This window comes from Saccopteryx bilineata, chromosome 4, assembly GCF_036850765.1.
Source record: "Saccopteryx bilineata isolate mSacBil1 chromosome 4, mSacBil1_pri_phased_curated, whole genome shotgun sequence".
Classification (NCBI taxonomy): domain Eukaryota; kingdom Metazoa; phylum Chordata; class Mammalia; order Chiroptera; family Emballonuridae; genus Saccopteryx; species Saccopteryx bilineata.
Window position 1 is genome coordinate 81,051,812 of NC_089493.1, and position 27,966 is coordinate 81,079,777.

The window sequence follows — 27,966 nt, forward strand, 5'->3', positions numbered from 1 at the left end:
ATGAGAAAGAAATCAATGAACAACTAAAGTGCAACAACCTCGAGTTGATGCTTCTCATTTCTCTCCCTTCCTGTCTCTCAAAGTGTTGTTTTTGTTTTTTAGCGAGGGTCCCATGGCACACCCTCTTACACTAAGTTCTAAAGACCTCTAGGACCCATGCCAAGTCAGTCTTGTATTAACACAATGCCTAGAACACAGCAGGGGCTTGGTCTCTATTGACTAAATAAGTGCGGGAAGCTTCATAACTTGAATGGGACATTGGTCTCCTGTAAGGTAAGAAGTCTCCTACTTCCCAGTCGGAGCTGCAGAATGCTCTAACTGGGGTGCGAAAGGTTGAAGTTATCGGAGACAAACACCCGCTCAGAGATTTGCTGAGGAGATGAACTTGATTAGGGAACCAAGAAAAGTCAAAGTCCTTGAAAACAGGGCTTCCTCATTCGAGCAGGTTATGAGTAGAGGGCACAGTCCGCAAGGCTGGAACTAAAAGAAATCAATTTAGCTCCGAGGGAAGTAGAGCCGGGGAGAAGTTGACTCCACCTTTTCCAGGCAACAACAAACCCGCCCACCGCTTCCTTGCACTCAGCTCTCCACTTCCTCATCCACTCGACCTATCGACGCACAGAACATCGTCAGTTCGGGCGGTGGTTGGAGGACTTCCAGGATCCGTCACCCGGAGACTCCGCCTACCCACTTCTTCCCGGCTGCCAGAGACAGACCAGAGCTGAGGGTTTGCGGGCTGCTGGGCAGGCCGTTGCGGTAGGTGAGGATGGACGGGAGGGACCCAGCATTTTGTATCCTCGGCTCCGGCCTTGTCCTGTCTTGTAATACCACAGAGAGGCCTCGGAGCCTGACTCATCCTGCTCTGCCAGTCCTTGAGGCCAGAGTGACTGAGGCCCGGGGTCTGGACACCCAAGTTCCCTGCGTCGTTCTGGATTTCCTAATGGGGACGGGGACTGGGCCTCCCTCCGTTGTGAGCAGATATTTGGTTTGGGTGCGTTTAAACGATTTTGGGATGGGGTGGGGGTTCATTGTGGCCCTATTATCAGTTCATTCAGGGCTGCCGCACATATCTGTCCCTTTTACTTCCGGCCCTTGCACTGGGTGGGCTCTCCTGGAATTATTGAAACCTTTCCCCAGGCAGCCTTCCTAATCTCAAAGGCCCCTCCTGTGAGAAGGTGTCAACCCCTCGGGTAAAACTAGATTGTTATGTAAGCCCCTACGTGCTGTGCGTGGGCCTTACCACCTACCTCTTCTTGGGCTACTTTCAGTAGTATATCCGCATTCAGGCAGAATGGTGTTGGGTAAAAACATTAATTTTGGAGTGTCACAGGTCTGGTTTTCTATTAGGGATTCACCGAATATCAGTGATGTGCCACTGACAAATTACCCTTCTGATCTTCGGATCCTACAGATTCTTCATCTGAAAAATGGTAAACACGTGTATCTTTCAGTGTTGCTGCTATTAAAATAAGACACAGCCTGACCTGTGGCAGCGCAGTGAATAAAAGCATCGATCTGGAGTGCTGAGGTCGCTGGTTCAAAACCTCTGGCTTGCCTGGTCAAGGCACATACGGGAGTTAATGCTTCCTGCTCTTCCCCTCCTTCTTGCTTTCTCTCTCTCTCCTCCCTAAAATGAATAAAGGAAAAATAGAATAAGACACAGGCATACAAGCCCAGCTTCTACATGCCATGAGCACATGGGCCTTTGCAGATGACAGTGCTCTCTGGGAGACACTTTTCACCAAGCAGCACTTTTATTATCCTTGTGTACATGGGTTTGTGCACTATCCATGGATCTTTACTCTGTGCCCTATTGAAAACAGTTAATTGGCTGAAGACAGAGTGGTTGAATTTGGGAGATTTGTGGAGAAGAGGGCAGGATGATTGTCTTTACTGGAAATGTCAGAAATGCATGTGCAAGCGTGTGTGTTTTACAACACATAGACATAAAATTTACCATTTTAACCATTTTTAGATGTATGGTTCAGTGGCATTCACACTGTTGTGCAACCATCACCACCATCCATCTCTAGAACTTCCCAAACTGAAACTGCCCCAGTGAAATAATAACTCTCCTTCCCCCATCTCAGAAACCCCTGGCAACCACTGTCCAGTTTTCTGTCTCTATGAATTTGACTGCTCTAGGTACTTCATATAAGTGTAATCATTCAATATTTGTCACTTTTTGGCTTGTAGAAATTCCATTTTAAAAGACAAACTTCATTGTGAAAACAACTTGAGTGCAGAGCCAGAAGAGGAACCCAACTACCTTTCTAGCATCTTTTTATCTGTAACACAGAAACCTAATAGAAGACATTTTGAATCTTTTTTTCTTTTTATTTATTCAGTTTAGAGAGGAGAGAGAGAGAGAGAGAGAGAGAACGGGGGTGGGGGAGCAGGAAGCATCAACTCCCATATGTGCCTTGACCAGACAAGTGCAGGGTTTTGAACTGGCCACCTAAGTGTTCCAGGTCGACATTCTTTTTTTTTTTTTCTGAAGCTGGAAAGGAGAGACAGTCAGACAGACTCCCACATGTGTCCGACCGGGATCCACCCGGCACGCCCACCAGGGGCTATGCTCTGCCCACCAAGGGGCGAAGCTCTGCCCCTCCGGGGCTTCGCTGTGCCGCGACCAGAGCCACTCTAGCGCGCCTGGGGCAGAGGCCAAGGAGCCATCCCCAGCGCCCGGGCCATCTTTGCTCCAATGGAGCCTTGGCTGCGGGAGGGGAAGAGAGAGACAGAGAGGAAGGAGGGGGGGGGTGGAGAAGCAAATGGGTGCTTCTCCTATGTGCCCTGGCCGGGAATCGAACCCGGGTCCCCCGCACGCCAGGCCGACGCTCTACCGCTGAGCCAACCGGCCAGGGCCTCCAGGTCGACATTCTATCCACTGTGCCACCACAGGTCAGGCCAACATTTTGAATCTTGTTAAGAGAAACTTAAAAGCTTATTACTGTCAATAGGTAAACATATCTGAGTACTACATCCTTATACTGTATACTTAAAGCCAGTCCTCGCTCACTTGAGCTTCTGTTTTTCAGCCCAAATTTCAAATGAAAATGTTTGAGAGCATTGACTCTACAGCCACAAAATCGGGCCCGGATCTTTGGGCTGAAATCTGTTCCTGTTTGCCAAATCCTGGCCAAGAAGATGGTGCCAAAAATGCCTTCTCAGACTCCTTTATAGATTCTTACCCTGAATGCACAGGCCAGAGGGAGGCCCCAGACTTTGCTACTCAGCCAGCTATAAAGCCTTGGGCCCCCTTGCAGGATTCAGAAGTGTACTTAGCATCTCTAGGTAAGTTAGATTTTTTTTTAATTGTCAAGTGATGGCTTTAAGGACGTTTGTTGAAGATTTTTTACATCAGACTGGCTTTCTGTTCTTAAAAAAATTTTTTTTGTTTTAACTATATGTGTCTGTCAGGTGTAAGTCTAGGAGGTGTTTTAGGTTGGTTGTGGGAAGGACCCCCTATTCCTTATAAATACCTTAAAACAGACTTTGTCATCTCTTGCCTCTGTTTTATCTTAATTCTGCTTTGTTTCTTGGCAATCTGTAGTTCCTGTTGCCTCCTATTCATAGTTCATATATTCAGTTAACTCAAAAGTATCAAACCTTATGCCAGCGGTTCTCAACCTGTGGGTCGCGACCCACAAGTTGAGAACCGCTGCCTTATGCCATCCTGAAAGAAAAGGTCATGACCTCAGAGCTACATACGGATTTCTGATGCTACAGTTGGAAAAACTGATACATTAAATAGATTGATTGTTGCAACAGGAGCATGTTGACATAAAATTCATTCTGCCTCTTGTTAGCTATTTTATTTTTTTAGTATTTCCTGAACACATCTTCACTGTCCTGTCCTATGGTCTTAAGTGTAAATGAAAAGAAATTCATATTGTCCTATGCAAGGGGAAAGAGAAATATCAGTCTAGGGCAGTGATTGCTATGCTTTAAAATTGAGATATATTTTTATTATTCAACATTCATGAGATCCCATCGATGAGTCACAGAACCAAACCTGGGAATAATTATTTGAGGAAGTAAAGGCAATTCAGGAAGAAACCTTTTTTTTTTTTTTTTTTTTTACAGAAACAGAGTCAGAGAGAGGGATAGATAGGGATAGACAGGAACGGAGAGATGAGAAACATCAATCATCAGTTTTTTGTTGTGACATCTTAGTTGTTCATTGATAGCTTTCTCATATGTGCCTTGACCGTGGGCCTTCAGCAGACAGAGTAACCCCTTGCTCAAGCCACAGACCTTGGGTCCAAGCTGGTGAGCTTTGCTCAAACCAGATGAGCCTGTGCTCAAGCTGGTGACCTCGGGGTCTCAAACCTGGGTCCTCCACATCCCAGTTCGACGCTCTTTCCACTGCACCACCGCCTGGTCAGGCTGGAAGAAACTTTTGAGGAAGGACAGAAGAGTCAGAATGGAGTTTGCGTAACTGCTAAGAAATATCTTGTAAAGACAAGGAATTTTGTTTATTACTGGAGGAAAAAGATATGTAAAAACATAGGTGGAATGATGAATAATGAGAAAGATGAGGGTGTAAAGTGAGATTTGTCAGGAAGCCACCAAAGATAGAATAGTAATATTTGCAGCCATGGCTGAGGAGGTTGACAGTTCATTTTGTGGTAGTTAGAACATCTGTTTAATGATGATAAGGAGAAGCAACACTTTGGCTTGTTAGTGCTCTCTGCCTGGGGGTTATAAGAAACTTTCATGGGTCACAGACATGGCAGCTATTAGGATGGGAAAACTGACAAATACACCTGCAGGTCTAATGTTTGCATCTATAAATGTGCATGCAGCCAGAGAAGAGGAATCTGAAAAGCCGTAGTGAAACCAGAGCAAGTCCCCATATATACTATACCACTTCTCCAGTCTATCAATAAATATGTTGAAGAGCAACCTGGTAATTTACAAATAGGATTTGCCTCTATCCACATTACAGCTCTTGGGTTGCATTGGCTGGTGCAACAGTGTTTATGTCTTTATGAAAAATGAGATAATGGACACAGAACAATTTGGAAAACATGCATATGTTTATCTGAAGAATCCACCATGAAATTTTCTTCTAAAAATTGGAGTGATTGCAGTTTCAGGATTGGCAGGCTTGGTTTCAGCAAGAAAAAGTTCAAGATTTAAGAAAATTGGTGCTCCACTGGGACTGGCCACTGTAGGAGTACAGTAACTGTTTGTTATCCAGTTCAATCTTTAATCATTATTACAAAGGTAACTGGGAGAAAGGCATATGCTGCAAGCCAGCAAATTTATGACGCAGTTAAATCATTGTGGATAAAAAACAACAGAAAAGTCTCTTTTTATTTTATTTTATTTTATTAATTATTTATTTTAGGTGGGAGGAAGGGAGATAGGCAGACTTCCACATGCACCCTGACTGGAGTCCACCTGGCAACCCGTCTGGGGCTGATGCTTGAGTACTGATGTATTTTTAGCACCTTAAGCTGATGGGCTTGGGACAAACTGAGCTATCTTCAGTGCCCGGGGCCACGCTTGGACCAATCAAGCCACTGGCTGCAGGAGGGGAAGAGGGAGAGAAGGGAGAGAAAGAAGGGGGAGATGGTCAGTTCTCTTATGTGCCCTGACCAGGAATGAACCCAGGATATCCATACGCTGGGCCCACACTCAATCCACTGAGCCACTGGCCAAGGCCAAAGAGTCACTTCCTGAATTTAAAAATAAAACTAAGCTAGGAAGTCTGCTGAAATAGAAATACAGAGGTCCTCAGGTTACAACAGTCTTGACATATGATGTTTCAAGTTTCCGACACTTACTCCCATAAAAAATTTAAAATATTGAGACAAGAGTGTTTTGGCTTATGCCATTAACATCGTACTTATGGACTACGTGGCAAACTAGTTTGGTTGCGCACGGTGGAAAAATACGCAGTACAGTGTACAGCAGGGGTCCCCAAACTACAGCCCGTGGGCCCCATGCAACCCCCTGAGGCCCTTTATCCGGCCCCCACTGTACTTCCAGAAGGGGCACCTCTTTCATTGCTGGTCAGTGAGAGGAGCATAGTTTCCATTGAAATACTGGTCAGTTTGTTGATTTAAATTTACTTGTTCTTTATTTTAAATACTGTATTTGTTCCCGTTTTGTTTTTTTACTTTAAAATAAGATATGCGCAGTGTGCATAGGGATTTGTTCATAGTTTTTTTTATAGTCCGGCCCTGCAACGGTCTGAGGGACAGTGAACTGGCCCCCTGTGTAAAAAGTTTGGGGACCCCTGGTGTACAGTATAGTATATTTATGTCCTTTTCCTTTTTCTGTGGCTTTGTTGTGTTTTTATGTTCTAGATTATAATTTTACAACTGTGTTAGGTAAGTTACTTAGGTTAGGGTGTGTTTCCACTTACACCAAAATTAGGGTTATATCACTGTTGTAGGAACGTAACTGTTTCGTAACCCGAGGATCCCCTGTACCTGCAAAAACAACTTACACCCTGAAGTGCACTCAGTGGCTTTGCCAACAGAACGTGGCTCTGAAATGAAGACCAAATCAGAATCCACCTCAGGTGCTACACAGTTTATGCCTGACCACCAAGCTCATGGATCACAGGCAGTCCCAGCAAGGTATAGATATGTATAGTGCTAGAAGCTGACATAGTCTGCAAGGAGAACTACAAGATGTGTGAAGTTCCAAATGATGAAAAAAATCATGTAATGGAGTCTGACCTGTGGTGGCACAGTGGCTAAAGTATCGACCTGGAATGCTGAGGTCGCCGGTTTGAAACCCCAGGCTTGCCTGGTCAAGGTACATATGGGAGTTGATGCTTCCTGATCCTCCCTCTGTTCGCTCCCCCCCCCCCTAAAAGTGAATAAATAAAATCTAAAAAAAATGAACAAACAAACAAAAGAAGCAGTTGCTTCTAAAAAAAAATCATGTAATGGGTAACTGTGACACAGGGTATAGCTTAAAGCAAGTTTATCCCTTATATCTTCTAATCTAATGCATAGTTTGACCACATTAAGTGATTAAAACAGCTAAACAATCCAAACAATATTAAATGTTTGGTGAAGAGGCAAAGGTAGTAGTATTAGGATACATTTGATGACTTTCAAGGATGTTTATAAAAAACCATAAAATAGAGTATGTGAACACTTATAAGACTAAAATCTGAAAACACATGTATGTGTATATAGAAATACATAAACATAAACATGTATATATTTGCTTTAGCTTTTTGTAATTAATATCAGCTAAATTAGAATAGTGTGTGGAAGGATATGTTTCTATCCCCACCCACCCACCCCTTCTTATTTCCCAGAGCTGGAGTAAAATATCCATATTTTACAACAACAAAAACAAACTCATGATTCAGTGATGATTTCAATTGGTTTAAAAGTTAAAACTCCCCTAATATTTTCTAAAATCAGTAAGAAGGTGATTAAAATTTCCTTCTCTGAGGGAAATAAGAACCATTTCTGGCTCCTATGGTAGAGTTTAGGAGACAATGACAGGCAGGTTTGGAATATGTAATGGCACCTGTCCAACTTAGATCACAGCTGATCACAGCTCAGCATACTCAGAGAGGGGAAGACCTTTTCCAGCCCAAGAGTACTTTCCACTTTGACTGCCAAGGCCAGAATATGAAGATTGTTTTTATTGACAAATAAACTACATCAAAGAGAATTCACTAAGATCAATTAAACACTTAGCCAGTTCAACATGAGATATACATAATCCTTTTTATATTCTTAAGGAGAAAAAAATTCCTCAAATATTTAACATTTATCATCTGCACGTGTTTACATGGATGAGCTCTTGGTGATAACTTCCAGCAACAAAAAGAAAGGTACTTATTTTGATAAGTGGGTTCTAGCTAATGTGGCTTGTTTAGAAATGAAAACAGGACTGCAAATCGTAAGGTTTCTATTGGTTCTGGGCTTGATGTCCTTCCCCTCCCCTAAACTATCATTTATTTATAGTATATTATAGTTGAAGGCAAGACTAAACTAAGGCAGAAGGGACATGTGATACCCTTTCATGTGATACCTTTCTTCAAAAGGGGATAGCTGTTCAACAGTTATACTTAAAATGAAAAATAAGAGTAATTAGCCCTGGCCGGTTGGCTCAGCGGTAGAGCGTCGGCCTGGCGTGCGGGGGTCCCGGGTTTGATTCCCGGCCAGGGCACATAGGAGAAGCGCCCATTTGCTTCTCCCCCCCCCTTCCTCTCTGTCTCTCTCTTCCCCTCCCGCAGCCAAGGCTCCATTGGAGCAAAGATGGCCCGGGCGCTGGGGATGGCTCCTTGGCCTCTGCCCCAGGCGCTAGAGTCGCTCTGGTCGCGGCAGAGCGATGCCCCGGAGGGGCAGAACATCGCCCCCTGGTGGGCAGAGCGTTGCCCCTGGTGGGCGTGCCGGGTGGATCCCGGTTGGGCGCATGTGGGAGTCTGACTGTCTCTCCTCCTTTCCAGCTTCAGAAAAATACAAAAAAAAAAAAAAAAGTAATTAAATGTCTATCATCAAGAAGCCATATGGACTACTCTCAAAGGGATTCAAGATGTTTGTTTTTATTAGGCTCCAACATCCAGGCCACAAGTTGAGGAACGTTAAAAAAAAATGTTGGGAGATTCCTTCTCTCTCTCTCTCTCTCTCTCTCTCTCTCTCTTTTATTAAGTGAGAGGCGGGGAGGCAGGGGGTCAGAGAGACAGACTCCTGCATGCATCCAGACCAGTATCCACCCAGTAAACCCCCTACAGGGCCTGCTGCTCTGTTGCTCAGCAACCAAGCTATTTCAGTGCCTGAGGCAAGGCCATGGAGCCATCCTCAGTGCTCGGGGGCCAATGTAGGCCAACCAGTTGAGCTATGGCTGAGTGAGGGGAAGAGAGTGAGAGAAGAGGTACGGGGAGGGGTGGAGAAGCAGATGGTTGCTTCCCTTGTGTGTCCTGACCAGGAATTGAACCCAGGACTTCCAAACGCTGGGCCGACGCTCTACTGCTTAGCCAACTGACCAGGGCCAGATTCCTTCTCTTTAATCAATAATTTAATCTCACATAAAAATCTTAAGATCTCTTATTATTGGGTTCTTATCAAGTCAATTTTAGTGTCTATTGAACCACTGGATCTCTCATCATTTTCTCTAATTCTTTCTCATGAAGTTTGAATACCACTTCATGTCACTGTAATAAAAAGAAAAACCATTTACTCCTCAGAGAGACTAATTTCAAGGAATTGAAATATGTGTACACATGTCAAGCAGGAAAAACAGGTATTTCTGAGAGAGATACTTGCTGGGCTTCTAAGATTTCAAAGTAATCATGCCATCAGTTTACTTATGAGAACCTATGACTTTTCCCTTTTCTGGGGTTAAATATTTATTTGATAAAATGTAGAGTGAAGATATTGTGCAGTGCAAAGCCAGTAGCCACGGCCACCATCACAGCCGCCTGGCCCATGCAGGTTCACATTAGATTTGGACAGACGGTAATGAAACAACCGTCTGTCCGAGCCAGGAACTGGTGGGCCATTACCTTTAATCCTAGCTTGCACCCGGCAGGCAAGTAAAAACACACACGGGGCTCCAAAACCCACTTATTCAGTGCTCAGAAAACTACTGACTTATCCAAGTTTCCTAGGATCAAAGGTTTATAGCTCACTAGCCTTATTCACCTCTGTTCCCCATCTCCTTCTCTCTACACAAACTGCACAAACTGGCTTCTCCTTCAGCATTCTGCCATCTTGGCTGCTTCTCCTCCCCTCCATGTGGCCTTTATCTGCTCTCCTCCTAGAATGTAATCTGTCTTCCCCCAGAACAACGTGATCTCTTCTTTTAAAACCTTTTGGTGCGAAAGCCCTCCCCCAACACACATTAATATAATCACACCCATCCCGAGCAAGAATGGCAACTAATATCACCTGGGTGATGGGCTTCCACGTGGGCAGCGCCATCTTTAACAAAGTGAGCATAATGTACTATTTTATCTGCCCAACATGCAGGAAAAAGAAAAATGTACAGTACATTTGCTTTTATCTGTCCTATTTAAAAATTGAACTGTTTTGTAGAGATTGTGGATATACTCATCAGTGAGAGAATTTTTAAGTTTGTGTTTGCATTTTAAATTTGGTTTCATAATCACTTTCTTTGTTAAGTTCTGTTTCTTCCCACTTTAGAGAAGAAACTGAGAAGAATCAAAGGTTTAAATCAGGAAGTGACTTCTAAGGACATGCTTCGAACCCTGGCCCAAGCCAAGAAAGAATGCTGGGATCGATTCCTCCAGGAAAAGTTAGCATCAGAGTTTTTCATGGATGGGCTTGATTCTGATGAGAGGTAATTGATTCCTAGTTCAGTTCTAGGTGACAGTCTATTTTACTGTGGGCATTTCTTTTTATTTAAAGATTCCAGGGAGAGGGACATCTTAGTCAAAATATTAGTTGATATCAACATTAGCTTTTCTGAGCTAAAATCATCCTGTCAGTTTGCTCTATTTGCTCTTAGTACAGCAGCAGATTTTTGAGAAAGGGTATTTTTGCCAAAAGGCAAAGGCTCCAGCTGCATCTTGATCACAGATTGGATATATGTAGCTGTGGATACTCTTCATTTTTAAGTACAAATACATAATGTACTTGAGAAAGTGGTAATTAGTAACTGGAACTATGTCTTCTTACCTCTGAATCTCCACTGCCTTACAGTGTTTGTCATATTGTAACCACTAAATCTTTTAGATTATTATTATTAATTTTTAGAGAGAGTGAGAAACATTGATTTGTTTTCCACTCATTTATGCACTCATTGGTTGATTCTTACATATGCTCTGACAGGGGATCAAACCCGCAACCTTTGCATGTCAGGATGATTCTCTAACCAACTGTCCTACCAGGCCAGGGCCTCAATTTTTTTTTTTTTTAAACAGAGACAGAGAGAGAGTCAGAGAGAGGGATAGACAGGGACAGACAGACAGGAACAGAGAGATGAGAAGCATCAATCATTAGTTTTTCATTGCGGGTTGCGACACCTTAGTTGTTCATTGATTGCTTTCTCATATATGCCTTGACCACGGGCCTTCAGCAGATCGAGCAACTCCTTGCTGGAGCCAGCGACCTTGGGTCCAAGCTGGTGAGCTTTGCTCAAACCAGATGAGCCTGCGCTCAAGCTGATGACCTCGGGGTCTCGAACCTGGGTCCTCCGCATCCCAGTCTGATGCTCTATACACTGCACCACTGCCTGGTCAGGCCTGGGTTTGATTCTTGGCCAGGGCACACAGGAGAAGCAGAAGCACCCATCTGCTTCTCCACCCTTACCCCTCTTCTTTCTCTCTCTCTCTCTCTTCCCCTCCTGCAGCCAAGCCTCCATTGGAGCAAAGTTGGCCCCGGGTGCTGAGGTTGGTTACATGGCTTCCGCCTCAGGCGCTAGAATAGCTCCAGTTGCAACTGAGCAACACCCCCTAGTGGGCTTGCCAGGTGGATCCTGCTTGGGCACATTCAGGAGTCTCTGCCTCCCTGCTTCTCACTTAAGAAAAATATAAAAACAAAAACAAACAATAAAACCCCACAAAGAAAACAAAAAAAGGATGTACTAACAATATGAGAAAGCATAGGAGAAGAGCTAGGGGAGCAGAAGTGAAAGACATGCTTTGGGGTGACAAACCTTTGAGCCCCTATGGGCTGGGGTGTTTGTGCCAGGAAAAAAGGCAGGACTTGAAAAGTATCTGCAGGTGGGCCAGATGCAGAAAGCAGAGAGGGCATTCTGCCACAAAGCAGGGTAATGCCTAACACTGGGGAAATGGCTCTGCCACTTACTGGTTGTATGTTCTTGGGTAAGTAAACTGTGCCTCAGTTTCCTCCTCTGTAAGGTGAAGAAAATCTTATAAGGTTATTATGAGGGTTTAATGAGTTACTATGTATAAGGTGCTTAGAACGGTGCCTGGTACATGGTATGTACTATGTAAGTGTTAGCTATTATTAGTATTATCTTTCCTAACAGAATTTTAAAGTTCAGTAACATATTATTCAAAATTAAAATTAGGGAAGTAAAAGCCTGAATTTTAACCAAAGGTGTTAGGGGAACATGACTTAACCCGAGTTTACAACATACTAACATTGATTTTTGTGCCTGACCCGGAGGTTGCACAGTGGATAGAGCATTGGCTGGGACGCAGAGGACCCAGGTTCAAAACCCTGAGGTTGCCGGCTTGAGCGCGGGGTTGCTGACTTGAATCCAAAGGTCGCTGGCTTGAAGCCCAAGGTCGCTGACTTGAGTAAGGGGTCACTTGCTCTGCTGTAGGCCAGTCAAGGCATGTATGAGAAAGCAATCAATGAACAACTAAGGAGCCCCAACGAAGAATTGATGCATCTCATCTCTCTCCCTTCCCATCTTCCCTTATATGCCCCTCTCTCTTTCTCTCTCAAAACAAACAAAACATTGATTTTGAAAGTCCCATGGTATCACATGAAGATACTGCTGCTGTAATTATATATAATACGTGAATAAAACTTCATAGTTACATTTTACTTTTTAATTTGCAAAGTACGTTCACTTACATTATCTTAAATATGAAATCAGCATTCCCCAAGATCTTTCTGAAATCAGTGTGGCATCTAAGGTCAGGCCATCTACCTTCTCAGGGTTTAGAAAATAGTACAAATTTTGCTATTTTCTGTTTCTAAAGGCTCAACCCAGTTGAACTTCAAACTGCTCCAAACACAAAAGACTTGAAAATACAGAGATTCCTGATCACTAATTAGTATTATATTCTTTCTCACCTTGAATATCTCCCTCCTCTTCAATCTAAGAAGAAAAGATAAAACTTTCTCCTGCTGAGTTCTCAACTAGGAATTCTTTTTCTCTAAAATCAGATCAGCACCAAGGACTGCTAACATTTCTGTGTACTTAACAATACCTAAAATAATACGGTTTTCCTTTCTCTATAGAAATAATTGAAAAAATTCTATGAGGCTCTGGCCGGTTGGCTCAGCCTGGGTTTGATCCCCGGTCGGGGTACACATGAGAAGCGATTGTCTGCTTCTCTCCCCCTTTTCTCTCTCTTCCCATCTCGAAGCCAGTGGCTTGGTTGGTCCTAGTGTCAGCCTCTGGTGCTGAGGAGAGCTCGGTTGATTCAAGCATAGGCCCCAGGTAAGCGTTGCTGGCTGGATCCCAGTTGAGGCACATGCGGGGAAAGGTCTCTCTATCTTCCCTCCTCTCACTTAAAAAAAAATTGTGAAAGGTGTAGATGAAGATTAAATGCCTGTGTAGCGTCTGAGTCCCCTGAGCTGTGGGCACTAGTTCCCCTGAGCCTACACTTGTGGGAACATTTCCATCATTGTTCAGAGCAAGCACCAGGAAACAGTAGGTATGCATTTGTTTTCAAATGTCAAAGTTTATATAAACAGAGGCCAGTTTGTAGGGAAATTGTACAGCTCTTCACCTGTATGAAGTCCAGCTAGGCCATCCTCTTCATGATCTGCTTTTGGCAAGGGAGTAATGGGCTGTGAAATCCAACATCGTTCCCCCATACACTGACAGGTATCTTAAATCTGCTGGTTATGGCTTTATTTCTTGGCTTGAGACTTTGTGCTATTGAAGAGCATAGAATGAGGTTAACATTATTTCTGGTTATTCATATTTTACTGTGAATGTCTGATAGCTTTAGAGTGTGAGTCCTATGTACTTAAGGAAGGTAAGAGGGGAACACTTCTCCCCTCTCCACAGTTCTAAACAAAAAAGGGCCTTCTGGCATAGTGGCCCTTCCTTTGTGGGGGACTTTGCTGCTCAGATGTTTCCATTTGGGGAACTTGCTATAGGATTAACTAAACAAACAAAAAGCCCACAAACAAAATTGCACTCAGTGCAACTAAGCGTAACAGTTTCAGACTGTCTCAGATATGAAATTTCAAGATGCTCAGTCTCCTGCCTCACTAATAATTTGGTATTTATTTGAATGTTTCCTCCCCTTGACAATTTCTCTCCTCTCCAGTTCTGAGAGGGAAAAAAGGACTGAGGCATAAGCACTTCAGTGTTGCATGAAGTCTTCAGAGGCTCTGCATTCCAAGGGGACTAGGTGCTGCTGCTTACAGCCAAAGTGCTCACCAGGGGGTAATTATGCTGGGAGCTGCCAGGGTGCATATCTGTCTGAGGACTTTCTTGGTCTCCCATGTTAGCTGTGAAAAACAATTGTAGGAAGAAATTGGTTGTAGGTGGGAAAGCAGTATTTGAGTAACTGAAATAATCTTAAGTAATTAATCATTGAGGTCTGATGCAGTCACCCTTTTCTCTTGCTCTTTCCTAGCACCTTGGAACATTTCAAGAGATGGCTCCAGCCAGACAAAGTAGCCATCAGTACAGAGGAGGTCCAGTATCTGATTCCTCCAGAGTCACAGGGTGAGAAGCCAGTGGCTGAAGATGAGCCAGCAGCAGCGGAACAATAAATTACACACACACACACACACACACATGCGTGCGTGTAGCAGCTGTCTTGAGTCCAGAGGGAATAGTGGAGAGCTCAGTGAACTCAATGGCAGCAGCAAGAAGAAAACTTGGGAGGGAAAAAGCCCAGCCTTCCACTCCGCAAAGCAGACAGCTGTGGGCCCTTGAGGACTTGCTTGGGGCTGGCATGTGTGCCTGTCTTGGATGAAATGACTGACCCAGTGCATGCTGGATCAAAATACTGCTTTCCTGTATGTCTCACAGCTTGTTTGAGCTCTGGTGCTACAGGTGAGAAGTATGCTAAGAATCTAGTGAAGGACCCAAGTGAAAATGTATGTGGAGAAACTGATTCCCCTGTGTATATTGTATATGTTAAGTGAGCCATATTTTTCCTTTTCTCTTCTGGATTTCCCTGCCTGTGTCCCAAGCATTCCCTTGGTAATGTGTCAGGGGTGAGTGGGGCAAAGGAAAGGGGTCTGCCTCCTTAAGTCCAAGCCCCACTTGGGGCTTCTCGAACAAGTCCATAATAAATATGGGACTTTAGAAAAAGAGCCTGGGCTTTTCCTTTGTCTGATTTATTCCTTGTAGGGAAAGTGGATGGAAGAGGTGTGAAAAAGTGGGTGTTTCTATGTGTGTGTGTGTGTATTTTATTTCATAAGTGGTTTCTCCCGAGCTTCCTCCTGCACTTCAAAGGGGCTAAGTTCCAAATTAGACTTGCAAATATGAATTTGGCATTTGACATCACTGCTTGAATAGTTCCCTGCTTGCTACTTGTCGCAGCTTTTTTTTTTATTTATTCATTTTTTTTAGAGAGGACAAAGAGAAGGAGAGAGAGACACACAGAGAGAGAGAAGGGGATGAGCTGGAAGCATCAACTCCCATATGTGCCTTGACCAGGCAAGCCCAGGGTTTTGAACCGGCGACCTCAGCATTTCCAGGTTGATGCTTTATCCACTGAGTCACCACAGGTCAGGCTCTGTCGCAGCTTTTTTGACTGAGCCTGTGCTTCCCTCCTTGTTTATGGTGTTTTTGTTCAGTTTGTGTTGTCCATTTAAAACTTATCAGAACAATGTGTGGTGCACCTGACCCGATTCCTCCCAGAGAGACACTCCAAGGCAGTGGGGAGGTAAAAACAAATGCATGCCAATGCAGGTGAGCTGGTAACTTTGTCATCCTCCTTTAATGCGTGCCCTCTGACAAGCCAAACCTTGGTGCTTTGAGGGTACGTTTCTTTCTTTCTTTCTTTTTTTTTTTTTTTTTGTATTTTTCTTAAGTTGGAAACGGGGAGGCAGTCAGACAGACTCCCGCATGCGCCTGCCCAGGATCCACCCGGCATGCCCACCAGGGGGCGATGCTCTGCCCATCTGGAGAGTCGCTCTGCCGCAATCAGAGCCATTCTAGCGCCTGAGGCAGAGGCCACAGAGCCATCCTCAACACCCAGGCAAACTTTGCTCCAATGGAGCCTCAGCTGCGGAGGGGAAGAGAGAGACAGAGAGGAAAGAGAGGGGGAGGGGTGGAGAAGCAGATGGGCGCTTCTCCTGTGTGCCCTGGCCGGAAATCGAACCCAGGACTCCTGCACGCCAGGCCGACGCTCTACCACTGAGCAAACCGGCCAGGGCGCGGGTACGTTTCTGAGGCCAGGACTCCATGGTGCTTCTTCCTGGATAATAGGTTCCTACTCCCAGTGGCGGATTAAGGTCAGTTGAGGCCCTGGGCGCAGAAGAAAATATTGGGCCCCTTAAAAAAAAGAGAGACAGGGAAAATAAAAATACATGTTAACCATATTTTTAAATAAATATTATGTATTATTAATGTTAAAATTGCACATATGAAATCAAACTTGGTATCATTAGAAAAAAAGTGTAAAGTTGGGGTTTTGAGGGGCCCTTCAGAAGTTGGGGCTCAGGGTGTGCTCCTGGCACACCCACCGTTAAATCTACTTCAGCCTAATTCCTAGTAATGAACTGGGTGGCCATAAAAATCTTCAGAGAATTTTCTCATTTCTTCTTTTTTTTTAGTGAGTGAGAGAGAGACAGACAGACAGGAACAGGGATGAGTAGCATCAACTTATAGTTGCGTCACTTTAGTTGTTCTTTGATTGCTTCTCATATGTGCCTTGACCAGAGGGCTCCAGGCAAGCCAATGGCCCCTTGCTCAAGCGAGCGACCTTGGGCTCAAGTCTGTGACCTTAGGTTTCAAGCCAGCCACCATAGGATTCTGTCGATGATCCCATGATCAAACCACAACCTCACGCTCAAGCTGGTGAGCCTGCGCTCAAGCCAGATGAGCCCATGCTCAAGCCGGTGACCTCAGGGTTTCAAACCTGGGTCCTCAGTGTCCTAAGTTGATGCTGTGTCCACTGCGCCACCACCAGTCAGGCACTCAATTTTTATTTTTTATTGAATTTATTGGGGTGACACTGGTTCACAAAACCATACAGGTTTCAAGTGTACAACTCAACAAAGCATCATCTGCACACTGCATCATGCGCCCATCACCCAAAGTAAAGTATCTTTCCATGCCCTTTTATCCTCCCTTTGCCCACCACCGCTACCCAGCCCCTTCCCCTCTGGCTATCACCACACTGTTGTCTGTACCTGTGTTGTGTGTGTGTTTTGCTTAATCCCTTCACCTGTCATCCAGTCCCCAGCCCCCTCCCCTCTGACAGCTGTCAGTCTGTTTTATGTAACCATGCCTCTGTTTCTATTCATCAGTTTTTTGGTTTTTGTTTGTTTGTTTGTTTTGGATTTTGAAGAGTTTTATTAAAAGAGGAGATTCATTAAATATGCTGGCCGCATATGGCTGAGACAGGGCAGCAGACCCAAATGGTGCGAAAGCCCCCAAAATATTTCCTATTCATCAGTTTTTTGTTGTTCATTAGATTCCAATATGAGTTAAATCATATGTTACTTGCCATTCTCTGGCTGGCTTATTTCACTTAGCATAATAATCACCAGGTCCATCCATGCTGTCACAAAAGGTATGATTTCTTTCTCTCTTAAAGTCAAGTAGTGTTCCAATGTGTAAATGTACCACAGCTTTTTTACTCACTTATCTACAGATGGGAACTTGGGCTGTTTCCAGATCCTGGCTATTGTAAATAATGCTGCAATGAACATAGCAATGCGTATATTCTTTCAATTAGTGTTTCAGGTTTCTTTGGATATATTCCCAGAAGTGGGACTGCTGGGTCAAAAGGCAGTTACATTTTTAATATTTTGAGAAAACATCATACTGTTTTCCACAGTGGCAGCACCAGTCTGCATTCCCACCAACAGTGTGTATGAGGGTTTCCTTCTCTCCACACCCTCTCCAGCACTTGTTGCTTGTTGATTTATTGATGATAGCCATTCTGACATGTGTGAGGTGATGCCTCACAGTGGTTTTAATTTGCATCTCTGATGATTACTGATGTTGAGCATTTTTTTATATGTTTATTGGCCATCTGCATGTCCTCTTTGGAGAAATGGCTGTTAAAGTCCTTTGTCCATTTTTAAATTGAGTTGTTTGTCTTCCTGGTGTTGAGTTGTATAAGTTCTTTATATATTTTGGAAATTAACTTCTTATCAGATGTATCATTGGCAAGTATGTTCTCCCATTCTGTGGGTTGCCTTTTCATTTTGTTGATGATTTCTTTTGCCATGCAAAAGCTTTTTAGTTTGATTTAGTCCCATTTGTTTAGTTTTTTCTTTGTTTCCCTGACCTGAGGAGATATATTGGCAAAAATATTGCTACAAGAAATGTCTGAAATTTTACTGCCTGTGCTCATTTTTAAATCAAATATTAGCCTTGTTTGAAAGGACAGTAACCATCCAGGTGATTCCATATCTTTGCTTAATTATATGAATACTTTTGTTGTAATTTCTAGATATATTTCCCCCTAATTTTTTTCACTGACTAGTAGTGCTAGCTTTATTCTTACTGCTTTTTATTGGTAGGATACCTTCAACACAGAGTGGACCTCTGTGTTCCAGACACTTTGAGGAAGTCAGACACGGACTCTGGCTCTATACCAAGCTTATAAGCTGCCATCTCTGCCTGGAGTTCAGATGCCAGCCTCACTCTATTCCTACAAGGCGCTCAGATGGTTTTTAGCTGGATGGATATGTTTGGGGAATAAAACCCTCTAAATTTAAAAAAAGTTTTATTTTAAATCATTTTTTAATTTTTCAGGTACAGTTGACATACATTATTATATTAGTTTCAGGTATACACCCAGTGATCAGCTATTACATAATTTACTAATTATCCTGATAAATCTCTCGCCCATTAAACACTATACAGAATTATTAGAATAGTATTGACTATATTTTCTATGCTGTATTTTACATCCCATGACTATTCTATAACAATCAATTTGTACTTCTTAATTCCTTCACCTTTTTCACCCAGTCCCCCTGGCCCCCCCTTCTGGCAATCATCAAAATATTTTCTGTATCTATGAATCTGTTTCTGCTTGTTCATTTATTTTGTTTTTTGGATTCAGTTGTTGATAGATATATATTTATTACTGTTTTATTGTCCATTTCCCTCAGCTTCAATCCCCACTGGTTTTTACAGTCAGAGGTTATGGGGACCTCTCTTCCTGGAACTAGAACCCTCAACTCTGAGGCCTGGTATGGGACCAGGATCCCTTGCCCTTCAGGGGGGACCTCAGCAGCTGAGATTTCTCTCCCAGTTTTTATACCCCGCATATGGGTGTGGAACCAGATCACTTAGTATCTCCACCCCTCCTGCCAGTCCCGATGTGGCTTTTTCTTTAATTCCCTAGTTATAGGACTTCCATTCAGTTAGGTTTCAGGTGGTTCTCAACAATCAGTGTTCTGTAATTTAGTTGTAGTTTTTTGTTTTGTTTTTTTTGAGTGTGTGAGAGGAGGGGAGCTGGTGAGAGAGACTCTCATGTGCGCCCTGATCAGGATCCACCCAGTGACTCCTGTCTGGGGCTGATGCTCAAATCAACTGACCACTGGCTGAGAGAGGGGAAGAGGGAGAGAAACAGGAGAGAGGAAGGAGAAAAGAGCAGATGATTGCTTCTCTTGTGTGCCCTGACTGGAAATTAACCCCAGGATGTCCATATGTCCAGCTGACGCCCTATCCACTGAACCAGCCAGCCAGGGCCTGTACTTTATTATTTTTATTTTTTATTTTTTCATTTTTCCGAAGCTGGAAACGGGGAGGCAGTCAGACAGACTCCCGCATGCGCCCGACCGGGATCCACCGGGCATGCCCACCAGGGGGCGATGCTTTGCCCCTCTGGCACATCGCTCTGTTGCGTGCAGAGCCATTCTAGTGCCTGAGGCAGAGGCCACAGAGCCATCCCCAGCGCCCGGGCCATCTTGCTCCAATGGAGCCTCTCTGCAGGAGGGGAAGAGAGAGACAGAGAGGAAGGAGAGGGAGAGGGGTGGAGAAGCAGATGGGCACTTCTCCTGTGTGCCCTGGCTGGGAATCGAACCTGGGACTCCTGCACGCAAGGCTGACGCTCTACCACTGAGCCAACTGGCCAGGGCCCAGGGCCTGTACTTTAGTTGTAGTTTTGATATGGTTGTGGGAGGAGGTGAGTACCATATTTACCTACACTGCCATCTTGACCGGAAGTCTAAAAGACTAAGGTTTTTCTTACCCCGGCATGGCAAAATTTATTTTTCCTCCATAACAACAATTTAAGAAAACAAGCAATAAGGCCTTCAGACACTCTCCTAAAGAGTAGCGGATCAGGCCCTGGCTGTTTGGCTCAGTGGTAGAGCATCGGCCTGGCGTGCAGGAGTCCCGGGTTCGATTCCCGGCCAGGGCACACAGGAGAAGTGCCCATCTGCTTCTCCACCCCTCCCCCTCTCCTTCCTCTCTGCCTCTCTCTTCCCCTCCCGCAGCCAAGGCTCCATTGGAGCAAAGTTGGCCCAGGCGCTGAGGATGGCTCTGTGGCCTCTGCCTCAGGCGCTAGAATGCCTCTGGTTGCAACAGAGCATCGCCCCCTGGTGGGCATGCTGGGTGGATCCTGGTCGGGCGCATGTGGGAATCTGTCTGACTGCCTCCCCGTTTCCAACTTCAGAAAAATACAAAAACAAAAAACAAAAAAAAACAAAAACAAAAAAAAGAGTAGATGATCATAATTGGTTAGGAAATATTTCTGTACCAGAAAATAATGTTTTTGTAATTCAGGCAAGATTCTAGCTTTGCTTTTCTCTACCTCCTTCCCACTGTCTCTCTAAGAAACAGACATTTTAGTATGAGAAAATGGGGAGTTGATTCAGAGAAAGCAAAAAGAAATTGGATGAAAGGCTTTTAGCCCCACATGAAAACCTGGATGATGTGTGAAGAGAAGGTCCCAGATCTCTGCTTACCTTCTCGCTTAACTCTTCAATAGAGATAGGTTTTCCCAGGAAGGAGTCCAATAAGTTGTAACCATGGTTTCTTAATTGGTGTAGAGATGATAATTTAAGTGATGGCTGTAAAAAAGTGAAACTATTTACCAAAAACAAATGATGTTAGTTCCCAAAACTGACTTATTAATATAGATTTACTTTGGGCTATTTAAGTGGCACTAAATTTGAAACCAAGAGTCTTGGGTGCTATCTTTATCTGTCTTGTGGTTGACTGTGTGAGCATAAATAAATCAAATGATCTCTTTGTGTTCTAGTTCCCTTTCAGAAGTTGGACCAATCATAGGAAAAATAGTGTTGGCCAAAAATACTGATCTGTTTCCTTTGATCCTGGAAACTCCCAAGGAACTCTAGTTAGGACTTCCTCAAATCAATAAAATTTATGAGTTGAGAGAGACTTTCTTTTTTTAAATTTTTTAAAAAATTAAATTTTTTTCTTTTTTTTAAACAGAGTTTTTTTACTTCTCAGAATTCTTGATATACAAATGAACGCTTTGACACTTTGAGAGGAAATACAGAACGCAGCACTTCCAAAATCCAACCAAACACACAGCACCCTTTATTTATGTGGACACTGGGAGCTGTTTCTATTCCCATCAAACCTTTTGAGAAACACTCCTCTGTGGATATTGCCGAAGATCCAAATTCATGGGAAATGCATTTCAGTCCATATTACCAATCTGAGAATTAGTTTCTCTTTTGATGCTGTCCCCCAACTATTTTTCTGGGCCGGACTGTCTACTTTTCCCTTGGGTATGTGGAGAAAAATTAGGCTTGTCAAAAAGATTGGCCTCAGAATTTCAACTACTTACTATTATAGATGTATCAGCTCAGGTTAGGTTTTTCAGTTTCTTTGAGTGTCTTTTTCTTCATCACTAAATTTGGTATAAAACCTGCCTCATATGAATGTTTTGATTAAATTATACACCATCTATAAGGTAAAATACTAGTGATTAGCGTAAAGAAACTGCTCAACAAATGCTATTTCTACTTGTTTGAACTTTCAGGGGATCTCTGCAGGAATGCAGTAGAGCAGGGGTCTCAAACTCAACTCAGCATGTGGGCCGCAGAGCAAGATCACAGCCGTTCGCGGGCCGCACTAGGTCTACAAAAGGCAACTGTTACGCAACACTTTTCTCACTGCTGTTGAAAACAAAAAAAAGTCAGTACAACAAGCACAATCGTACATGCAGTTTACTCAGTGTCACAAAACGACCAGAAACTGTAGTTCGCATCACAACTGCTGTTAACTAAGCTAATATCTAGCTAGGATGCTAGAGAAATGAAAAATACAAGTAGGCCCCTAGGCTTACTTAATTTTATCCAAAATATTTTGAACTTCGTGGATTAGTCTGCGGGCCACACAAAATTGTTTGGTGGGCCGCATGCGGCCCGCGGGCCGCGAGTTTGAGACCCCTGCCATAGAGGGAATCAGCTCTGTTTGGCTCAGCATCTTATTTGTATAGTAACTGTGCCTTTTGTGTATGAGGAAAGATCTTAAGAAAATATCTTAAGCTATTCACAGAGCGTTATCCATCTGGCACCCACAGGAACTAAACTGTGACAACAACAAAAAGAAAGGGGGAGGAGAGGATGGAGATTAACAGTAGCAAAGGACGATGGAGTGCAAAAGTACTCACAAAATAGTTCGCTACAATGAACATGGTAGAAACCCTTTTCATTACTTAAAGGTAACCACCATTGAAAAAACCACCACAGAAGCACATGAGATAAAAAAGATAGCAACAGGCCCTGGCCGGTTGGCTCAGCGGTAGAGCGTCGGCCTGGCGTGCGGGGGACCCGGGTTCGATTCCAGCCAGGGCACACAGGAGAAGCGCCCATTTGCTTCTCCACCCCCCCCCCCTCCTTCCTCTCTGTCTCTCTCTTCCCCTCCCACAGCCAAGGCTCCATTGGAGCAGAGATGGCCCGGGTGCTGGGGATGGCTCCTTGGCCTCTGCCCCAGGCGCTAGAGTGGCTCTGGTCACGGCAGAGCGAAGCCCTGGAGGGGCAGAGCATCGCCCCCTGGTGGGCAGAGCATCACCCCTGGTGGGCGTGCTGGGTCGATCCCGGTCGGGTGCATGTGGGAGTCTGTCTGACTGTCTCTCCCCGTTTCCTGCTGTTTAATTAAAAAGAAGAAAAAAAAAGATAGCAACAGAGGAAAGATGTATGGAATACAACCAAATAAAACCAAAAGATAGAAAAACGAAAGAGAAGGATCAAACAAGACACAAAACTAACAGAAAGCAATCTATAAAATGGCAATAGGGACCTCACAAGTGTCAATAATTACACTAAATGTAAACGGATTAAACTCACCAATAAAATGGCACAGAGTAGCAGAATGGATTAAAAAAGAAAATCCAACTGTATGCTGCCTACAGGAAACTCATCTAAGTAACAAGGATAAAAACAAATTCAAAGTGAAAGGCTGGAAAACAATACTCCAAGCAAATAACATCCAAAAAAAGGCAGGCGTAGCAATACTCATATCTGATAATGCTGACTACAAGACAGCAAAAGTACTCAGAGACAAAAATGGCCATTTCATGGCCTGACCTGTGGTGGCGCAGTGGATAAAGCATCGACCTGGAAATGCTGAGGTTGCCGGTTCGAAACCCTGGGCTTGCCTGGTCAAGGCACATATGGGAGTTGATGCTTCCAGCTCCTCCCCCCTTCTCTCTCTCTCTCTCTCTGTCTCTCTCTCTTCTCTAAAAAATGAATAAATAAAATTAAAAAAAAAAAAAAGAAAGCTCTCAAAAATGGCCATTTCATAATGGCTAAGGGGACACTGAATCAGGAAGACATAACAATTCTTTTTTTTTTTTCTTTCATTTTTCTGAAGCTGGAAACAGGGAGAGACAGTCAGACAGACACCCGCATGCGCCCGACCGGGATCCACCCGGCACGCCCACCAGGGGCGACGCTCTGCCCACCAGGGGGCGATGCTCTGCCCATCCTGGGCGTCGCCATGTTGCGACCAGAGCCACTCTAGCGCCTGAGGCAGAGGCCACAGAGCCATCCCCAGCGCCCGGGCCATCTTTGCTCCAATGGAGCCTTGGCTGCGGGAGGGGAAGAGAGAGACAGAGAGGAAAGCGCAGCGGAGGGGTGGAGAAGCAAATGGGCGCTTCTCCTGTGTGCCCTGGCCGGGAATCGAACCCGGGTCCTCTGCACGCTAGGCCGACGCTCTACCGCTGAGCCAACCGGCCAGGGCGACATAACAATTCTTAATATATATGCACCAAACCAAGGAGCACCAAAATATATAAGACAGCTACTTATTGACCTTAAAACAAAAACTGACAAAAATATAATCATACTTGGAGACCTCAATACACCACTGACGGCTCTAGATCGGTCATCCAAACAGAGAATCAACAAAGATATAGTGGCCTTAAACAAAACACTAGAGCACCTGGATATGATAGACATCTACAGGACATTTCATCCCAAAATTAATTTATTTTTTACAGCGACAGAGTGAGTCAGAGAGTGGGATAGACAGGGACAGGCAGACAGGAACAGAGAGAGATGAGAAGCATCAATCATTAGTTTTTCATTGCGCGTTGCAACACCTTAGTTGTTCATTGATTGCTTTCTCATATGTGCCTTGACCGCGGGCCTCCAGCAGACCGACTAACCCCTTGCTGGAGCCAGCAACCTTGGGTTCAAGCTGGTGGGCTTTTCCTCAAACCAGATGAGCCCGCATTCAAGCTGGCAACCTCGGGGTCTCAAACCTGGGTCCTCTGCATCCCAGTCCGACGCTCTATCCACTGCGCCACTGCCTGGTCAGGCGAGAGAGACTTTCTTATCACCCCAAGCTTTCTTCCTTCCTCATATCCTTAGTGAAACAGAAATTTAGAGCAAATGGAGCAAGTTTTATTTATTGTTAAACCTTAGAGCCAGGGAAGGACAATTACCAACAAGGGCAAACAGTGATAACTTGGTATACCCAGAGAAGGCTGGGTTGGAGCCAGGGAAGTAAGCTAAGTGACTGTCACTGTTTCTTCCAGTGCATGCACTTATCACCCAGGTCTCGACAAGATCAGTGCTGGAATGGCACAGGCTTGCGTCCAGTACCTGCTCCAAAAATAGGCGCTAGATATGGGCAGAACAAGTAAACAGATGCCCTACTAGCTGTTGCTGAGGTGTGTCCCTCCCAGACAGGCCTGCCCACTAGGACTATTGCTGGGAAAGGGAAGACATCCTGGAGCCACTCCCTGGCCCTATTTTGGAGTAAGTCATCTAGACTCAGAATAGCTCTAGTCCCATGAGCCAGTATTTTCTTGAAAATTCCAAGCTATTCCAACTAGCTTTGACCCTACTTCAATTGTAAAATTCAAGTCAGAGGACACTGCCATAGCAATCTTAGGTTTGTGGGAGGGCTGTTTACTTGAACCCAGAAGGGGGTTATTGAAGGCACAGATTCATTCATCTAACCAATATTTGTTGAGCCCCTAGCATAGTTCAGGCACTGTGCATGGTGGTGAGTAAAACTAAACCAGCTCTGCCTACATGCAACAATGGAGGGGAAACTATGGCCTAGCTAATTAGTGCTGTAATCACTACTGTTGTAGAGCCCAGGTGTAAGCACAGGGTGCTTTGAAAGCATATAAGAAGGAGATATGAGAGCCCTACAAAGGTCAGAGTGGTAGGTAGGAGAGAGGCCATGTTAGGAAGCTGAGTCTAGAAAAATGAATAGCAATTAGAATAACAGGGTAGAGCATGGAAGCAGAGAAAAGTCCCAGAGGAGGATAACAGCATATACAAAGGCCTAAAGGCAAAAGAAGGTTTGGAGACTGAAAATTAGTGCAGTGTAGCTGGAGCATAAAGGACAAAGGAGGAAGCATCAAAAGGTGAGGTTGAGAATTAATACACAGGTATGAAGGACTATATAAGCCATGTAAAGGAGGGACAACATTTATTGGGGGACAACAGGGAGCTAAAGCAGTCATTTTATTTATTATTATTATTATTATTTTGTTATTTTTCCGAAGTGAGAAGTGGGGGATGGCAGACAGACTCCCACATGCACCCCACCGGGATCCACTTGGCATGCCCACCAGGGGGCGATGCTCGGCCCATCTGGGGCATTGTTCTGCTGCAACTGGAGCCATTCTAGCATCTGAGGTGGAGGCCATGGAGCCGTCCTCAGCACCCAGGCCAACTTTGCTTCCATGGAGCCTTGGCTGCAGGAGAGGAAGAGAGAGACAGAGAGAGAGGAGAGGGGGAAAGGTGGAAAAGCAGACGGGCACTTCTCCTGTGTGCCCTGGCCAGGAATTGAACCCAGGACTTCCACATGCCGGCCGATGCTCTACCACTGAGCCAATTGGCCAGGACCTCATTTTACTTATTTTTAAAAAATCTTTTTATTGATTTCACAGAGAGAGGAGAGAGGCAGTTGGAGAGCAAGAAGTATCAACTCATAGTTGCTTCACTTTAGTTGTTCATTGACAGCTTGTCATATGCACTTTAACCAGGTAAGCCCGGGGTTTCAGACCACAACCTCAGCATTCCAGGCCTTGGCTTTATTCACTACACTGCCACAGGTCATGCTAAAGAGGTTATTTTAAGAGGGTTAGTGACAGGATCAGATTTGCATCTAGAAAGATGGTTATGGCTGCCATGGGCTTGATAAGATTAAATTGATCAGAGGAACACGGATTTACACTTGGCAATGATATGTATACATGAAATAATGCAATTAGAGGGCTCATGAATTTCCTTTTTTATTTTTAAGCTTGGTTTCTTTGAATTTAGTTTTTTCACTATTACAGAACAAATAGAATCAGGTATAGCAGATTTTATTTCCAAATATGGCCATATCGATATATCACATTCCACACTTTAATCTTACAGGGTGATGTGGACGCTCCTCTATTCAGATGTTGGATCAGCCTGACCAGGTGGTTGTGCAGTGGATAGAATGTCCATTGGGGATGCTGAGGACCCAGGTTTGAAACCCCAAGGTTGCCAGCTTGAGTGCAGGCTCATCCGGCTTGAGCAAAAAGCTCACCAGCTTGAGCGCAGGGTCACTGACTTGAAGCCAAAGGTCGCTGGCTTGAGCAAGGGGTCACTCGCTCTGCTGTAGCCCCCAGTCAAGGCACATATGAGAAAGCAATCAATGAACAACTAAGGTGCTGCAGCGAAGAATTAATGCTTATCTCTCTCTATTCCTGTCTGTCCCTCTCTCTCTCTTTCACTAAAAAAAAAGATGTTGGATCAATATTCCCTTCCCTTGAACCTGGGTAGACCTATGTAATTGCCTTGCTAATAAGAGTACAACATAAATAACATGACTTCTCTCCTGGCCAGGTAGCTCAGTTGGATAGAGCATTGTCCTGATATGCCTAGGTTGTGGGTTCAATCCCCAGTCAGGGAACATACAAGAGTCAACCAATGAATGCATAAATAGATAGAATAACAAAATCAATGTTCCTCTTAAATCCCATCCTCTTAAATCAATAAAAAAAAAAATCACTTCTGAAGCTATATCATACAAACATTCTACCTGGGTTCTCTCTCTCTCTCTCAGCATATTCTTTGGTAGTTTCTGAACCAACAGGTAAGCTGGACTACCTCGAAGCCACCATACTAGAGACACACACAAGGATAGAGGTACTCCTAGCAGTTTAGTCCTTAACTGTTTGAGCCTTCTCACCCAGGCATCAGATATAGAAATGATTCCAATCATTTCAGGCCTAATCTTAAAGCTGCCCCAGCTGTCTCTGCAGAGCCTTGACGATTCATGAACAAAATTAATTTCATGGTTTAAGCCACTAAGTCTTGGGTTGGTTTGAAACTCAGCAATAAATAACTGGTATACCATGACCTAGGTTTCAGATTTTATGTAGCTAATTTCAAGTATTTGCATTCTTTCTCATTTCTGATGGTGACAGAGTTTTAACTTTACTGGATGCAGTATGGAGAGGAGCAGAGTTACTGGGGCCCTGCGGTGAGGAGGTTGCTGTTGTCTGAGAAAGAGATGATAGTGACTGCAGGACTTCTGTTTCTACTCAGGATCTGGAATGCTGCAAGAAAATATCACTTCCATCCTAACAATGAGAAATACCCAAATAATCCACAAAATCATAGCTTTTCTTGAGCCCTCAGAACACTGAGGTCACAAGGCAACCAAATAAAACCTCTTCAAGGAAAGAGAGGGACGCATGACCTGTTTCAACTGTAGCAGACCATGGGAGAAGAGGTA

General features: G+C 44.2%; 1 protein-coding gene and 1 pseudogene across 8 annotated transcripts; both read left to right on the forward strand.

Moving 5' to 3' along the window:
* Positions 1-610: 610 nt before the first annotated feature.
* Positions 611-27,958, forward strand: CCDC32 (coiled-coil domain containing 32). Of its 8 annotated transcripts, XM_066277089.1 has the most exons (5): positions 683-755; positions 1,348-1,430; positions 3,039-3,294; positions 10,113-10,290; positions 14,246-14,933. In XM_066277089.1, the coding sequence occupies exons 2-5, from the start codon at positions 1,428-1,430 to the stop codon at positions 14,382-14,384; spliced, it is 576 nt and encodes a 191-aa protein (XP_066133186.1). In that variant the 5' UTR covers positions 683-755; positions 1,348-1,427; the 3' UTR covers positions 14,385-14,933. The 8 variants fall into 8 exon arrangements, with proteins under 8 accessions (XP_066133188.1, XP_066133189.1, XP_066133186.1 ...); XM_066277091.1 differs by lacking the exon at positions 1,348-1,430 and having other exon boundaries at positions 611-756; XM_066277092.1 differs by lacking the exon at positions 1,348-1,430 and having other exon boundaries at positions 616-760.
* Positions 4,733-6,733, forward strand: LOC136335890 (MICOS complex subunit MIC27-like; annotated as a pseudogene).
* Positions 27,959-27,966: the final 8 nt, after the last annotated feature.

Bases quoted from the DNA above. Each gene is read 5' to 3' on its own strand.
- CCDC32 (XM_066277086.1), top strand. From the start codon at position 941: ATGGGGACGGGGACTGGGCCTCCCTCCGTTGTGAGCAGATATTTGGTT. The intron at 992-3,038 runs GTGCGTTTAAAC...TCTGTTTTTCAG, and splicing joins TGAGCAGATATTTGGTTTGG to CCCAAATTTCAAATGAAAAT. The intron at 3,295-10,112 runs GTAAGTTAGATT...TTCTTTGTTAAG, and splicing joins AGTGTACTTAGCATCTCTAG to TTCTGTTTCTTCCCACTTTA.